At 39.6% G+C, this 17738-nt stretch overlaps 1 protein-coding gene across 3 annotated transcripts in view; it reads right to left on the reverse strand.

Annotated features, from left to right (window-relative positions):
- Positions 1–17738, reverse strand: part of brf1a (BRF1 RNA polymerase III transcription initiation factor subunit a) — a 70434-nt gene that overhangs the window by 7973 nt on the left and 44723 nt on the right. For all 3 annotated transcript variants that reach the window (XM_052150988.1, XM_052150986.1, XM_052150987.1), the window contains 4 exons: positions 12624–12685; positions 12385–12466; positions 12234–12289; positions 11883–12145 (listed from right to left, as the gene is read on the reverse strand). In XM_052150988.1, the coding sequence (XP_052006948.1) occupies positions 11883–12145; positions 12234–12289; positions 12385–12466; positions 12624–12685 (463 nt within the window). The remainder of the gene's footprint in view (positions 1–11882; positions 12146–12233; positions 12290–12384; positions 12467–12623; positions 12686–17738) is intronic.

Raw genomic sequence — 17738 nt, forward strand, 5'->3', positions numbered from 1 at the left:
GTTATATTTTGCACACAGTATGTGTAACGTAAATTTCATCATCAGCAAATTGTGCCGGCACTGTCCACGTGCATTTTTTCTAGACACATGGACAGTCCATATATGAAAGCATCGAACACATCTGCATGCACTCACGGTCAAAGGAGAATATTCTGAAAGGCTGAGCACTCTACAATGCGTGAAAGGGAACAGCACTAGGAAAAACACGGTATACCCGAGCCTGAAGAAGACCAACTCAAAAGCAAGCTTATGTCCCAGGCAGAGCCATAAGGCGCTCTCTTTTTCACAAGGAAGACGATAAACTTACTCCCCTTTTTGGATCAATTCAGCCTTGAGAAAATCTTAACTTTCTTTCATCTCCCAGACAGCTCATCTCTCTCTCACTCTCTCAAGAGATGCCGGTTTCCTGCCAGTAAGGTGATTAAGAAAGAGACTTCGAGCCCACAGCAGAATTAATCTCAGAGGAAGAGGGGTGGAGAGAAAGTTGAGGCTGAGTCTATAGAACAAGACACTGAGGTAGAAAGTGAGAGGGGGTCGGTTTAATTATCAGATGTGTGATGTGTGCGATGGCGATTTCTAGCACTCCAGGTGTGAATGTCTTCATGTGACAGTCCCAAGTTTGGTACAGAGGAAGTGTTGAAGAACAAAGAAGTAATGCGCCACAAAAATAAGAACAATCCAGTGTTATTATTAACGAAAACTAAAAAGAAAACGAAATGAAAACTGAAGCCAGATGACTCCAAAGCTCACCAAAATAAAACATATATTGACCATGAAGACACATGGTATATTTAACCATTTGAAACCTTTACACCTTCTTTTAACACAAATATGCAGTGTTTAGCTTCTCATTTTTTTAAACCATGTCAGAAGACATATCCTATGGTCTTGGAAAAGATGTTACCGTGTTTCAGAAGGGGCAAATTATTGGCCTTCATCAAGCAAAGAAAACAACTAAGGAGATTGCTGAAATCACTGGAATTGGGTTAAAAACTGTCTAAAGCATAACTAAGATCTGGAAGGATAGTGGTGAACCGTCAGCTTCACAGAAGAAATGTGGTTGGAAAATAATCTTGAATGATCGTGATTGGAGATCACAAAAATGCTTTAAGTCACATTGTAAAAAATCATCCGTAGAACTCATGGCTACTGTATATTTAATAGTGAATGTAAGAACATTTCCACATGCACAATGCAACGAGAACTTACAGAATGGGACTACACAACTGTGTGGCCACAAAAATGGCACTTGTGACCTCACAAGTGACGCCATGCGAGGAGCAGACGTGTGAACGGCGAGCACTTTGCTAGTTTTGATAATACGGTAATGGTTTTATAAACCGGTGAGATTCGATACACACGGATTCTTAACTGTTCTAGGAAGACAATATGACAAAAAATTTAAAATCCTCAGGATCTGTGATCACACCCACCAGCAGAGCACGCCATTCATACGATAATTTGCTGGTGCACACCCAGACGGTGTTCAGAGGTTTAATGTAAACGCATATATATATATATATATATATATATATATATATATATATATATATATACACACACACACACACACACACACACACATATATACATAAACACACACATATACAAACGATACATTTAAAAAAAAGCAAATGTCCCAATTGTAACCATTCAATTTGACAATGATGCAATGATGATATTCTTGGATATTTGAGACAATCTACATAATTTAAATAAACCGTATCACTCTGAACTGAATTAGAAATGGCTCAGGAGACAGCTTAAAATATAAAAATGTATTTGCAGATATGTCAAATTTAATTTAACATAGTACCAATCAATTACATATTGAATGCTATAGGCATACTGAAAAATCAGGCCATGACTGGAAAAAAAGCCATTATGTTTCTGTTTGTGTAAATTGTACCGCCATCGAATACACGTGACCTCCTTCAACTATAACCACAAATTCTATTAGTCTGGGACAGTGAAGGAAAAACTCTGAAGGAACTTTTTAAGGCTGGAAATTAATGTATGCAAAATTAAAGTGCTACAGAAATTACATAGTTTTAACTTTGTGTAAATAAGATAATTAATCCATGTGCCTTAGTTCGCTCACTTTTAGTTCCAACTCTGAGTCAACATTTTTCAATTAATTTCATTTGTCCTTGTATCTCCTAGTATCGTCCAGATTTTAACTATTTATCTGGAGGATGTTTTAACTTGTGCATTTTGGCAATGGTCAGAAAGTTATTCTTTCCATTTTCACTCAACCAAGCCTTCCATCAAACACCAGACTAATGCTGGGAAATTTGTCAGCGACTGTGTCATTTTAAATAAATCAGTAGTCAATTATCTTGTTTGCGTTCTTGACAATAGCCTAAGTGGCACAAGTATGGCCTAAGAAATTTCTAGGCAAGGTTAATGCCAGACATGCAACTTGCTAGACATGTTGGTTTTCTGGCTAGAGAATGCTTAAGATTTTCTTGCATTTATGTTTAGTGCATTGTTATTTTAACAAAGCTTGTAATGTCTAAAGGTGTCTTGGATGTGGATGGGAAGGTTACAAGCATCTCAAAATAAATAAATTTGATTTATTTTAGACATCTTGGTTGGTTCCCAATTTAATGTAGAGCAGTTCACCTTAAAGTGGACCTATTATCAAAAATGCACTTTTACATGGTGTTTGTACATAAATGTGAGTACACAACCACCCTACAATGTTAAAAGTCTACCCACTCCTCTTTCTTATATTTCTATTAATCAACAGTGCATCAAAATGAATGGTTTACATTTCTGCTCTAACGCAACTTCAAGTTAGAGCAGGCTTAGCCCACGACTGGTGACAGACTCCACACTATTATCATAGATCCTCCACTGAGTGATCTACACACAGTCCAGCATTTTTTTCTGCACCGGAGCAGATACAGTGAGAAGAATAATGTCTCAGCTTCGTAAGCGTCATAAGTGTCCTGTTGCTGGCTGTAAAAGTTAACATAAGAGACTTCATGTACTCCCGGCATCAACTGATCATGTTTCAGCTTTATATCCTGAAGATGTAAGTATTGCTCTTTCTATATTGTGAATGTTTGCAAATCGCCTTTCCTAATGTGCTTGTTAGCTGATTCCACGGCTAATGCAGCTATAGGGGGCGGGGAGCAGCAGCTCATATGCATTTAAAGAGACACACGAAAACAGCGTGTTTTTGATTCCAACCAAAAAGGGGCATCCATGGGGTATTTTGAGCTGAAACTTCAGACAAATTCTGGGGACACCTGAGACTTATATTCCATCTTGTAAAAAGGGGCCTACTTGGTCTCCTTTAAACTTAATATGGTACATAGAATAATCAACCAAAGAGCTCCAGTTTATTACAGGCAGAGTTTATACTCTGCCTGTAATAAACTGGAGCTCTTATGGAACTTTATGTCACTTTGAAACCACATATGGCCAGATGTCTTTTGAATACTCAGGAGAACAGGAGTGGAATAAGTTACCTATGCATATTAAGTGTATAACCAATATGGCTGATTTTAGTCTGAAAGTTAAAATACTTTTTTTTTTTTTTTTTTTTTAGATAAATTCACTTATTGATGAATTGTGTTTTTAAATATTGAGTATATATATATATATATATATATATATAAAATTGTGACATTGTATGTGTAGTAGTACTATCACTGCCAGTGTATCTGTTGCCAGGAATGTCATCTACATTATGTAATATCAAGGACCACAATGGAAATAAGTTTTTGACTTTGTGTTATCCTTGACAATTTAAGTTGTGATTGATTTAACTTTTTATTGTCAAATAAATCCAATCCAATGGAAGCGTCAGTGTAAGAAGGGAAGTGCATGAAGCAATGCACCTGTCATGCATAGTGCCCAGTGTACAAGACTCTGGAGGCAGTATTAATATCTGGGGTTGCTTCAATTGATCAAGTCTAGGGTCAGCAACGTTATGCAGCAATAAAATTAAGTCAGCTGACTATCTGAATGTACTGAATAGCTAGGTTATCCCATCAATGGATTTGTTCTTCCCTGAGGGTACGGGCATATTCCAGGATGACAATGCCAAGATTCATTGGGCTCAATTTGTGAAAGAGTGGTTCAGGGAGCAAGAGGAATAATACCGGGTATATCAGGTGGTAGAGCGGGTTGTCCACTAATCGCAGGGTTGGCGGTTTAATTCCTGGCCCACACGACTCCACATGCTGAAGTGTCCTTGGGCCAGACACTGACCACCAAGTTGCTCAATGGCAGGCTAGCACCTTGCATGACAGCTCTGCCATCATTGGTGTGAGTGTGAATGAGTCACAGTGTAAAGTGCTTCGAAAACCACTAAAGTTAAAAAAGTGCTATATAAGTGCAGACCATTTACCATTTTCACGCATGAATTGGTCACCAGAGTCCTGAACTTAACCCCAATGAAAGTCATTGGGATGTGCTGGAGATGACTTTACGGAGTGGTTCATCTCTCTGGTCGTCAATACAATATCTCGGCAAAATATTAATGCAACTCTGGAAGGAAATAAATGTTGTGATGTTGCATAAGGTTGTCAAAACAATGCCATGACGGATGCACGTCGTTAAGCTAAAGGCGGTCCAACGAAATAGAGTATGCAACTTTTCTTTTGGCCAGGCACTATAGTAAAATGAACAGTGAACACTGAAACCAAAAATGACCAAACAAAAATAAAATAACTCTGGTGGAGCAATACATCTCACATTCTCACAAACCTTCACTTTGCACACAGAGACTGTAATGCAACTTAAGACCTTTTAGGAAAAAAAAAAAGATGTCTCTCACACACTTTTATAATCTCCATGTGCCGTATAAATGCTGAGCTGCAGGTATTTGAGAGGAAAAAAGGTGGGGTAAGGTCAATGGTATAACAGAAGGGGCAATTATCCAGGCTATTTCTGGAAGAAAGAGTGAGAGAATGTAAGAGACTTATTAAATATAGAGTACAGAAGCACAGAGGTACAGAATGGGTAGATGTTCAGGCAATTGCAGGAGGATGTCAGGAACAGGTTGTAAAATAGCAGAGAGGCAGAAAAGGGAGTTTGCTTGAATGTGTCTAAATATGAATAACGGAATACAATGCAGTGCATCCGGAAAGTATTCACAGTGCTTCACTTTTTCCACATTTTGTTACGTTACAGCCTTATTCCAAAATTGATTAAATTAATTCTTTTCCTCAAAATTCTACAAACAATACCCCATAACGTGAAAGAAGTTTGTTTGAAATATTTGCAAATTTACAAAAAGAAAAAGAAAAATTACATGTACGGAAGTATTCACAGCCTTTGCCATGACACTCAAAATTGAGCTCAGGTGCATCCTGTTTCCACTGATCATCCTTGAGGTGTTTCTACAACTTGACTGGAGTTCACCTGTGGTAAATTCTTTTTTGGACATGATTTGGAAAGGCACACACCTGTCTATATAAGGTCCCACAGTTAACAGTACATGTCAGAGCACAAAACAAGCCATTAAGTCTAAGGAATTGTCTGTAGACCTCCGAGACAGGATTGTATAGGGGCACATATCTGGGGGAAGGGTACAGAAGAATTTCTGAAGCATTGAAGGTCCCAATGAGCACAGTGGCCTCCATCATCTGTAAATGGAAGTTTGGAACCACCAGGACTCTTCCTAGAGCTGGTCGTCCGGCCAAACTGAGCGATCGGGGGAGAAGGGCCTTAATCAGGGAGGTGACCAAGAACCCAATCGTCACTCTGACAGTGCTCCAGCATTTCTCTGTGGAGAGAGGAGAACCTTCCAGAAGAACAACCATCAATGCAGCACTCCACCAATCAGGCCTGTATGGTAGAGTGGCCAAACGGAAGCCACTCCTCAGTAAAATACTCAGTATTTGTATTGGTTTGTTTATGCACAATGGGACGTTTGTGTGCTCATCCTGGATGTCTCAACTGAGAGAAAAACGTGAGATTACATCCTTAACATGTCAATACAAATGTCTCATGAGAGAACGTTTTAACTCTGCCCTCTCATGAGTGTGCATACTGCTGCTGACCGGAAACATTGATTTGTTAAAAAGTACTTAAATATTTATCTGTCTTATATTTATTTAGCTGTCTTCAAGTTCTCTATGGGGAGGCTCACTTTCAACCAATTTGAAAACCCCTTGTCTAGCTGATCCCACAAAATCTCAGTGGGTTTAAGATCTATAACACTCTTTTCCAGTTATCTGTTGTCAAATTTCTGTTTCTTTGCCCACTCTAACCTTTTCTTTTAGTTTTTCTGAAAGTGGCTTTTTCTTTGCAATTCTTCCCATAAGGCCAGCATCCCTGAGTCTTCTCTTTACTGTTGTACATGAAACTGATGTTGAGCAGGTAGAATTCAATGAAGCTGTCAGCTGAGGACATGTGAGGAGTCTATTTCTCAGACAAGAGTCTCTGATGTATTTATCCTCTTGTTTAGTTGTGTACATCTGGCCTTACACATCTCTTTCTGTCCTTGTTAGAGCCAGTTGTCCTGTGTCTTTGAAGACTGTAGTGTACACCTTTGTATGAAATCTTCATTTCAAGCATTGTATAGACTTCATTCTTCAAAACAACGATTGACTGATGAGTTTCTAGAGAAAGCTGTTTCTTTTTTGCCATTTTTCACCTAATATTGACCTTAAGACTTGCCAGTCTATTGCATACTCTGGCAACTCAAAAACAAACCCAAGACAATGTTAAGCTTCATTTAACAAACCAAATTTCAGCTGTATTTGATCTAATGACAAGTAATTTTCTAGTACCAAATTAGCAATATAGTATGATTACTCTAGGATAAGGTGTTGGAGTGATGGCTGCTGGAAATGGGGCCTGTCTAGATTTGATCAAAAATGACTTTTTTCAAATAGTGATGGTGCTGTTTTTTTACAACAGCATTGTCCAGACTATACTTTGTGATCAGTTGAATGCCACTTTGGTGAAATAAAGTACAAAATAAAAAATAAAAAATTAAGTAAAATTTCCTCCCAAAACAGCTAAATCTGCCAGTGTAGGTTTAATTAAATTACATGTACCAGTTAGTTTAAATTGTCAATTTCAATTGCATTTGTGAAAAATGTCTTTATTATTTTTTTTGCTTCTTTCACTAAACATTTAGAATCGAATTAGCTGCAAAGGCTACAAAAAGCCTTTTAAGTAATTTCAGAGCAAATACATACTGACGTGTACTGTATATCGAACATTGGTAAAAAAAACATTTATTTTAGCTATATCACCCACCCCAAGAGTGAGCCTATAAATTAATGAATAAAAAAAAAGAAATCAGGGTCATTTTTGTAAAAGACATGCTACTGAATAATACAGACACTCCCATTCAGAAGGACTGCATTCAGTGCACAGACAGCATGCTGTTATTATTTGTGTGAGAAAAAGAAGAAAAAAGTGGGATAGAGGGGTAAAGGGAAGGGGAGAGAAAGACACCGAGCTGCTCTGGTAACAGCATAATGGCTTTTAAAAGGTTGTTCAGGTTAGGAACTCACCTTTCCATTCAGAAAAACAAAACAGAAAAACTACTTTTAGAATGAATGATTCAACAGATCTATCCTGTTCACCTAAACCATTCATTCAGCAACAGAAAAACACTAGACAGAGATTAACACAGCCACTCAAAGAGAGAGAGAAAGAAATGTTCATTGTTCCATGATGTTGGCATTACTGTCACAAAAGTAAGGTGGAGCACTGTCCGGGGAGAGAAAGATTTTTCTCTCTATAATAATTTTTTTTGGCTCACTATAAGCCAATGGCAGGTCACCTAGGGGAAAGAAAAACACTGAACCTCTCAATAGCCCGTAATTATCGAGCAAAACTCAACACACTGGGGCAATTAACACAGGAGAATTTGCTCCAAGCTCAAGAACGACAGAGCCGGCTGTATAACAGGGGAACTCGGCTGCGGGAATTTGCACTGGGTGATAAGGTAAACGTATTATTCCCAACATCAAGCTCTAAATTACTCGCCAAGTGGCAAGGACCCTTTGAGGTCACACGACGAGTGGGGGATCTCGATTATGAGGTAAAGCAAACCGATAGAGGGGGCGCATGTCAAATATATCACCTCAACCTCCTGAAATTGTGGAGGGAGGCAGTCACTGTGACGTTGGCTACTGTAGTTCCGGAGAGGGCGGAGCTCAGGCCAGAGGTGAATACAAACCACAGTCAGTCATCACACCCCAATCACTTGTGGAGACCACCTCTTGCCATATTAACTCAGAGGTTGCAGAGTTGCAACAGGAGTTTGCAGATGTGTTTTCCCCTCTACCGGGTCGTACGAACATCATCCAGCACTACATAGAAACCGAACCGGGAGTGGTGGTTCGTAGCCGTCTCTTTTGCTTGCCTGAACTCAAAAAGAAAATAATTCGGGAAGAATTGTATGCAATGCTTGATATGGGGGTAATAGAGGAATCCCACAGTGATTGGTCCAGCCGGTTGTTCTTGTTCCCAAGAGTGACGGTTCCGTGTGGATCATAGAAAAGTCAACACGGTGTCTAAATTTGACATCTGAGGGCGGTCCTGAGATCGCTGCGGCGGGCGGGGCTCACAGCAAACCCCAAGAAGTGCGAGATTGGGCGTGTGGAGGTACGGTCTCTGGGGTTCTACTTGGGCCACGGCCAGGTGCGTCCCCAAATTGACAAGACTGTGGCGATTGCAACCTGCCCTAGACCCAAGACCAAAAAGGGGGTGAGGCAGTTTCTGAGGCTGGCTGGCTATTATAGGAGGTTTGTGCCTAATTATTCGGACGTCACCAGCCCGCTGACTGACCTCACTAAAAAGGGGGCTCCAGACCCGGTCCAGTGGTTGGAGCAGTGCCAACAGGCGTTCACGGAGATTAAAGCCGCACTTTGTGGGGGGCCGCTTTTACATGCACCTAACTTCTCTCTCCCTTTCTTATTGCAGACGGACGCTTCAGACAGAGGGCTGGGGGACGTACTCTCGCAGGTGGTGGAGGGGGAGGAGCCCGGTGCTGTACATCAGCCGTAAGCTCAACTTGAGGGAAACCAAGTACAGCACCGTGGAGAAGGAATGTCTGGCCATCAAGTGGGTGGTCCTCACACTCTGATACTACCTGCTGGAGTGGGCCTTCACCCTCTGCTCAGATCACGCCCCACTCCAATTGCTCCACCGCATGAAGGCTACTAACGCCCTGATCAAACCGGTGGTATCTGGCCCTCCATCCTTTTAAGTTCAAGGTGGTCCAAAGACCAGGGGCGCAGATGGCTGTCGCTGATTTCCTTTCCAGAAATGGGGGGGAGTGGTAGGCAGGCCGGATGGCGCCCTGGCCTGAGTTGGGCGGTGGGGGTATGTGGCAGTGGGGGTGTGGTCAAGCGCCCGTCCAGGGAGAGAAAGTGGTAAGGGCGCTTGCACCTGAGCTAAATTATGTCTAACACCTGTCTCTAATTTCAGTGAGCATGGGGAGAGCGGCATATAAATAGCCACAGAACCTCCAGACGGGGAGAGAGCCAGAGACTGAGAGAGCCCTGTTGTGAAGCTGAGTTCTGAAGTTGTAAAGAGCTGAATTAAGTTGTAAAAAGTTACAATTGCTGAGTGACTAATTAAAGAGCGTTACCTTTGTTTGGAGCAACCTGCCTCCCATATCCTCACTACATAATCCTCCACAAGCACATTTTGTGTTCAGGGCCTTCCCTTAAATACAGAATACCCATAACTGGTGACAACCTGGAAGAATCTTCAATTTAAAAAAAGGCTAACAACAAGTGTTGAACGGAAATTACATCTTAAACTCAGGAGTACAACACTCACAGACACACACACACACACATGCACAAAAGAAGGGAGGGTGCTAGGGAGCGGCCCAAAGCTGGGCCTCACTTTAAATTTGTGCTCTAAACATTAATGTCTTCCATACCAGCATTTAGAGACTAAATATGGAGCAGACGGGGCTATTCTAACTGACCATACATATGGGACTTTCTCACACACCCACAGTTAATTTAGCCTTGACTGAGCTATTCTTAACATTCATTCAGACCTGCCCAGTACTTGAGGGCACAGGACATAAAATGAGAGAAACAAACATAAGGACCTTTCACACGTCTAGCCCAACCAACAAACACTCCAGGAATTATCCATTTAGGGGTAATGAGTGAAACCCTAATAAGTTTTTTCCAGGAAAAAGGTCCATCAAAGATTTGGGAAGGCTTGAGGCAAATCAACATGGTTCAGGTGGCAAAAACACACAGAACCTCTACAAAACAGTTCCATGTTGGTTTACCATCATGTTTAGATTACCATCATGGTAGTGTCCAGAAACCATGCTATTGCCATGGTACCATGTTCATAAAAAACAACAACATGGCAATATGGTCTATTCTGGCAGCATGGACCAGCATCACCAAGAAAGAGCAACACAAACACATGTGGTCAGAGTGACTGAAAACCTGCAACACACAAAGCCACAGCAAAGCATATATGGCTCATTTGAAAAAAAATTTTCAATGAGTTTTGAAGGCAAACTCTGTGTAGCAAGTAAGTGTTTGTTCACTAAATCAAACCTTTATGCACCTTGTTTGAATATTATCTAAATGTTAAATCAACAGAAAATCATGTTCATGTGAAAAGATGGTATAAGAAAATGCACAGTTTCAGTCTAGTAATGTACCTTGCCTTTGTGTAATCTATATAGACTACAGTTAGCAAAAGGGAGAGAGAAAAAGCTGAAGTGGAGTCCAGTGAAAAAAAGGTTTGGGCAAACGAATAAAGATGAGGGTGTATGGAGTGAGAGAAGATCTGTTTTAAGACTGAACACACCAACAACCCTTTCTAAGACAGATCTCTCAACATTTGCTACATTTAATTGAAAAACTCTTCACTATAGTAAAGAACTACAACGAAAGTTTGAACTCCTACTCTGAATAAAAATGTGACTGTGAGACTTCTAGACACAATAAACAATAGAGCTTTTGGTGCAGACCTAAAGTAAATCTGTTTGACGTCAAATTTTTTTCAGAATGGCCTTATACATATGTGTAAAAATGTGGTGATAAAATGTAATTCCTTTCAAAAATTACAACCAAAAATGTATTTTGTTTCGATATGCCTTTTTTAACTTTTTCAAATAGCTGCTAAAAGCTGACTGGTCGATGGCGACAATGTTTTTCAAGATATGCGACTGTCCTCATAGACATGGTGGCACCTTGGACAAAGATGCTGAATGCAGTCGATCAGACCAACAGTTCCATAGTTAAGAGCCATTTTTAAAAAAAAATATTATAGCGCCACCAAGAGGCAAAAAAATTTCATTTGTTTTTGTCCTCAGAACAACCCCAAAAATAAGTGTACCTAATTTGGTGATATCAATCCGTTGAAAAGTTAAAACCATTTTAGTAAAAGTTGCCAAACCCACGTTTTGGCATAATGTTTGACGAAAAATCAAAAGTTCAGAATTCCTTTAACAACTTTTCATATATTGAAATATTTCTGCACTGGTTTGGTTCTGATCAGGCGAATGGCCTAGGACGATTTCATTTAGAATTTTTTTCAAACAATCAAAAATAGTGGGAAAATGAGGGGCCGGAGCAAAAATTGGCTCAAGAGTTATGGCCCAAACTGTGATTTTCTTTCCACTAAAGAGCCACCTATGGGCTGATTCCATGTATATGGATTGGCTAGTCAGCCGGAGTACTACCATCCCTGAAAGTTTCAAGTCGCTAGGCCTTATTGTTAGGTCTGCACGATCGGTTTTAGGGCACGAAAAATAATAATAGTAATAATAAATATCCTGACAAAAACAAACAGGTTTCAAACCCTTCAGGCTTGACCCATAACTAGAACAGAATGTGAAGGAACAAGTCTGAGTAAAAATTCCTGCAAGACAGGAAGGATGTGAGAGAAAAAGAGAAGAATCATCCCCATACCTCTTGCCAAAGCTGCTGATATGTGTGCCCTTCTTGGGGGAAAGCAGTTGGGGTTTCCGCTGGCAGGTCTGGGGGGTTCTTTTGGCTTTAGTGGAAGCTTCTTCAGGCTGATGGGTGGGACTTTTGGGGCTTGCTTTATTCAAGTCTTTCAGGACATCGTAGTTTATTTTTGTTGAGATGCGTTTCTGCTCTAGCATCTTTTCAATGGCCTCGTCTGCAGTGCTGGCATTGATGGGCTCACGCCTCCGTGCTGGCTTTTTAGGCTATGAGACAAACCCATATGGAAATGAGGAAAACACACATACATTTGTGACCCTGGCACCCACAACTCTATATTAAAAATCTTTTTACCTTCCGCTCCTTATATATACCCTGCTCCTTTTCCTTTGCTATCCTTTCTTCCTTTTCTGAAGAAAATACAAAGAAAACACTTAGTGCCATGAACAATTAAAAGTGCCTGCTTGGTTTAAATGAATCTGTCAAGGGTAAAATGAACACCAACCTTTTTGTTCTTTGAGGTAATCTGCATTTTGAATCATCCACAGCTGAGTTTTCACCTTAACCTCCTTCTCATTGAGGATATACTGAAAAAAAACACTCACTCTGTCATGGGAGTGCTGAATGCTGTAACTTTAGCAGATTATGTCAAATAGGACAGCACAGAGACTTGCAATTCTGCAACTCTCTATTTCGTATCAAAGCACATTAACATGCCTTTACCATGGTGAGGTAAAAACTCACCCGATCAATCTCGTCGTCATCGATACCACTCAGGTCTAGCTCACCATTTTCCATCTCCACATCTGGTAACAACAAACAAAACACTTAAGCATTTTCATTTTCAGTAGACATGTAATGCTGACTTAAAACTGACATCCCTGTTGAGAACATCAGAAAGCAGCTGATATTTGAATACATTTGTGCACAGATGTTTAACTCTGATATGAATTTAAAAATCAATGTCCTAACTAGGGATGCACCGATACCACTTTTTCTCTTCCGATCAGATTCCGATATTGGAAATCTCTGTATCGGCCGATACCGATCCTAGTGTTGTTTTTTTGCATAATCAGTTTAAAATATCTTTACATTATTGTGTGGAACTAATTGGGTGTGCTCTTTAATATGTAAAGAAACACAAACCTCTAACTGCACATTATATCAATATAAATGTATAGCTTATTAAGAAACACTTAATTATTAACTAGAATACTGGATAATGTAGCAGCAAAATTAACAGTAAACTCAAGTATAAGTCATCAGTAGAAAGTAAGTCATTTTGGCAAATATCTTTCAACTTGTATCTGTACTTTAAAGGATTCAGATCTCTTTTTTGTTCAAATTAGTTGTAAGATATCAGCTCACTTTTCGTTCACAGTTATTTTTTTGGAACCCATTCAACTTAAATATTATTAATATTTGTAAACAAATAATAATAATTTGTAAACATAAAATGCTGCTCCTGCATTTTATATATTTATTTATTAAACACCCTTTTGTGATTCACAGAGGTATCACATGTCTTCAAGTGGCTTTGAATAAAATGGATGAGTCATATTAACTACTTTAAATGTGATTTATGGTTCTTTTATGTCATTTTTTTTTAGCTTGACAGTAACAAACATGACTAACACAGTATCGGATTTGGATCAGGCTTGTCCGACCGATACACAATCAGACTAAATGCTTCAGTATCACAGCCGATACCGATCCAGGTATCAGAGCATCCCTAGTCCTAACACTACACAGCTCTATGATGCAACATCAATATAGTATTTCAAAGCCAAAAAACATAACCATTTTTGTAAAAGGAAAAAACGAAGAGCACTGACTATTTAATCTATCTAGATTGACTTTAAAGAGAAACACATAATAGTTATGCTTCAAGGAATAGTTTACCCAAAAATGAAAATTATATATTTATATAATGTATGGAATAAAGCTGCAATGAAAGTGAATGGTGACTGAACAAAACATTCTGCCTAACATCGCCTTTTGTGTTCTAAAGAAGTCATATGAGTTTGAAACAACATGAGGGTGAGTAAATGAAGACAACATTTTAATTTTTGGGTGAACTACCTCTTAAAAATCACCCTCTCTAAAATCATGTTGAAAGCAGGGCATACGCGTGCGTGTGTGTGTGTGTGTGTGTGTGTGTGTGTGTGTGTGTGTGTGAGTGCAAGAGAGATTCTCTGTGGTCTCTGGCCTGTAGCTAGTCTTAGTGCAAAGTCCTCTGGGCTGCTGGGATCAGTATAACAGAAGCTCTACAGTAGCAACTTCCAGTGTTATTCTCCCTCCTCCTCCTCCCTTTTCCTATTTTCCAGGTCCAGTTCCTCCCTTCCCCCAGTCCAACTCTCTTCTCTTGCTGCCTGGAGATTGTTGGCAACGCTTCAGAGGTTTGCTTTATAGAGCCTCTCTCTTATGTGTCGTAATGGGGATGGGGTTAGTGGAGAGAAAAAAAAAAACTGAATGTGAGGGAAATTCTGGTTTTCTCGCCTTTGAGCAGGGGCCCTAAATGCCAGAAGATCCCGTGAGTCAGGAAACCTGACCTCCTCTTAGCACTCAGATCTTCACACACACAGACAAAACACACACAGAGTTCTCCAACAGCATGCATTAAAACATACTGTGACTGTGTCTATGACTCATATGTGTCTGATGTGGTGAGAATGTGAATAGTGTGGATTAGTTACAACAGGAGAAATAAAACCACAATAGACGGAGACTGTACCAGGTGCAGCTGGATGTAAGAAGAGTAGATGGATAAAGAGAAAAAGGAAAAAAGGGGGTTTCTCATCCCTGTGTAATCTCAATGAAAAACTACAGCTCAACTACAAATCCACCTACCAAATGGGTACTGGTACCCCATCAGACAGAGAGAAAGACAGCGAGAGAGACTGAATTCACAAGTGTTCGATTGGCACATTTGAACACACTGTGAGTGTTGAGTCTATGGGAGTTAAACATTTTTGATCATCCGCTGTGTGAAAACCATAAAGGGGGTCGCATAACGGACGCATCTGGCAGACGACATTGTTCATTCTAAAATTCAAAACAATTGTTTTCTATGAATGTACGCACACTGCTACAACTCCAGGGGATGCTTAAATTTCTACCGCACCACAAAATGCAATATTTTCCATTAAATTCAACCCAAATCATTATCAAAGGACATTATTTCATCTAGCCTTGTTCATTTTTGAAGAAGGGAAAAACCTTGGTTACTTTTGTGTACTGTCTGCCACCTGATCCGCATCGACATGTGTTTGAAATCTGTGCAGTGTCCTAGCTACGATGCGGCGTGACGCTTCTTGTCTGTTGTGTGACTGAAAGTTGATCAGTTAAAAAAAGATCTAAAATGTCTGTGTGGAGTTTGGTGGATGTAGCTTGAAAGCTATAGGAGTTAGGGTGAGTTTCACGAACCAGGATTAATCATAAATTAAGATGATATCAGTTTATCTGAGAAGTTTATCTGATAATTCTGTTGCACCAAACTTTAAACAATGTTTTTTAAATAATCAGGGTTAGATTTTAACCATCGATTTTATCCCGATTTAAATTTCACAATCAATCTGAATTAACTTTAGTCCTGTTGCTCCAAAACTTTAATCTCTTATTTAAATCTCAGTTAGGGATTAACTTTAAACTTGCAGCAGAGGTGGTTTAAATAAAAAACAGACCTATAATTAAACATGAATGACTAGGTAAACGAACAATAGAGGTGCTGTCAGTCCTTTGAGAGACGTTTATCATATTATTTACATGCGGGGACACAGAATAGAGACGGGTCTCTCAAGGAGAAGTGAGAGAAGAGAGTTATTCGGCATTTAACAAGAGTGGTAACAAGCAACAGGTGATCATTATTGCTCCCCTCCTCTCTACTTGTTTCAGTCGGCTGCTAGGGCTGTTCATTTCTGGCAACAACAGTGCTGATGAGGGGAGGTGGTCGATCAGAGACCCGTTTGTTCCTTTTTTCTTAAAATATGATCCCATATTTGTTGTTAGCCTGTCGTAGGACTCATATATTCTATTCTATTTTCAAAATAAATGTTTGGAAGTCTAAAATTTATATTTCCTATTAACACATTAAAGATGAAGATATAAATAACCATTTTAAGACAAATGTTTTTGTGAAACCTCTTATGTGCCCAAGACTTTTGCATAGTACTGTGCCTTGCAAAAGTATTGAGACCCCTGACCAATTATCTCATGTTAGTGAATTACAACTGGTGCAATTAAATTTCATTCTGTTTGATATATTATTTTAAAACACTGGAACTCAAATTAAATTATTTTTAGGTGACATTGGTTTTATGTTGCTTGCATAAGTATTCAACCCCTGTGCTGTGGAAGATGCCAGGTTATACCGATGAAAGAAATTGCCCTAACGAGGACACAGTTGCTCTCCGTTGGCATCCACCTGTGAATCATTAAAGTTGCAATCACATTTTCTGGATAAAAACCCCATTGTTGAAGGATTATTGTTCAGGCTGTGAATCTGAAGGAAAATGATGACCAAAGAGCATTCCACAGAAGTTAGAGATAAAGTAATAAAAATGCATAGATTAGGGAAAGGGTACAAAATAAATGTCCAAATGTTTGGATATCCCAGGGAGCACAGTTGGATCAATTATCAGGAAGTGGAAGCTGCACCACACCATCCAGGCACTGCCAAGAAAAGTCTGTCCATTGAAACTCAGCAGTCTAACAAAAAGGGGACTTGTGAGAGAAGCCACAGAGAGGCCAACAATCACTTTGAAGGAGCTACAGAGTTCAGTGGCTGGGAGTGGAATAATGGTACACCAGTCAACCATCTCAAGAGCACTGCATAACGCTGCACTGTATGGGAGGGTGGAAAGAAAAAGCTGTAACTCAAAGTACCATCCGAAAGCATGTCTGGAGTTTGACAGAAAGCATTTGAGTGACCCGGCAGTGATGTGGGAGACGGTTTTGTGGTCAGATGAGACCAAGATAGAGCTTTTTGCGAAAACACAAAGCTATGTGTTGCGCAAACCTAACGCTTCCTATGCCTCAAGACACACCATCCCTACAGTGAAGTATGGCAGCATCATGACGTGGGAATGCTTCTCATCAGCAGGGACTGGGCATCTTGTTTGAATTGAAGGACTAATGGATGAAGCAAAATATAGGGAAATACTGCAAGAGAACCTGTTTCAGTCCACTAAAAAACTGAAGTTTGTGAGGAAATTCACCTTTCAGCATGACAATGATCCCAAGCATAAGGCCAAAGCAACATTGGAGTAAATCAAGAACAAAAAGATAATTGTCCTACAGCGGCCCAGTCAAAGTCCTGATCTTAATCCTACTGAGAATCTGTGGCACTATTTGAAAATTGCAGTCCATAAGCATCACCCATCCAACCTGAACAACCTGGAGCAAATCTGCCGAGAAGAATGGGCCAAAATCAATTCGTCACTGTGTGCAAAGCTTGTACATATGTACCCCAAAAGACTTAAAGCAGTTATTGCAGCAAAAGGTGGCTCAACCAAATATTAATGTGTGGGGTTTAAATACTTATGCAAGCAAGATATTTCAGCTTTTTATTTTCATAAAAATATTTCCCAACAAAAAAAACAATGTCACCTTACAATAATTGATTTTGAGTTTGTGTTTTAAAATAAAACATCAATCAGAATTAAATTTCAGTGTACCAGTTGTAATTCATCAATATGAGAGAAATGGTCAGTGGTCTGAATAATTTTGCAAGGCACTGTGTATACACAGTTAAGACAGAAGTTTACATATGCCTTAGCCAAATACATTTAAACTCAGTTTTTAACAATTCCTGACATTGAATTGTAGAAAACATTCCCTGTCTTGGGTCAGTTAGGATCA

The sequence above is a fragment of the Xyrauchen texanus genome, chromosome 20 (genome assembly GCF_025860055.1).
Source record: "Xyrauchen texanus isolate HMW12.3.18 chromosome 20, RBS_HiC_50CHRs, whole genome shotgun sequence".
Classification (NCBI taxonomy): domain Eukaryota; kingdom Metazoa; phylum Chordata; class Actinopteri; order Cypriniformes; family Catostomidae; genus Xyrauchen; species Xyrauchen texanus.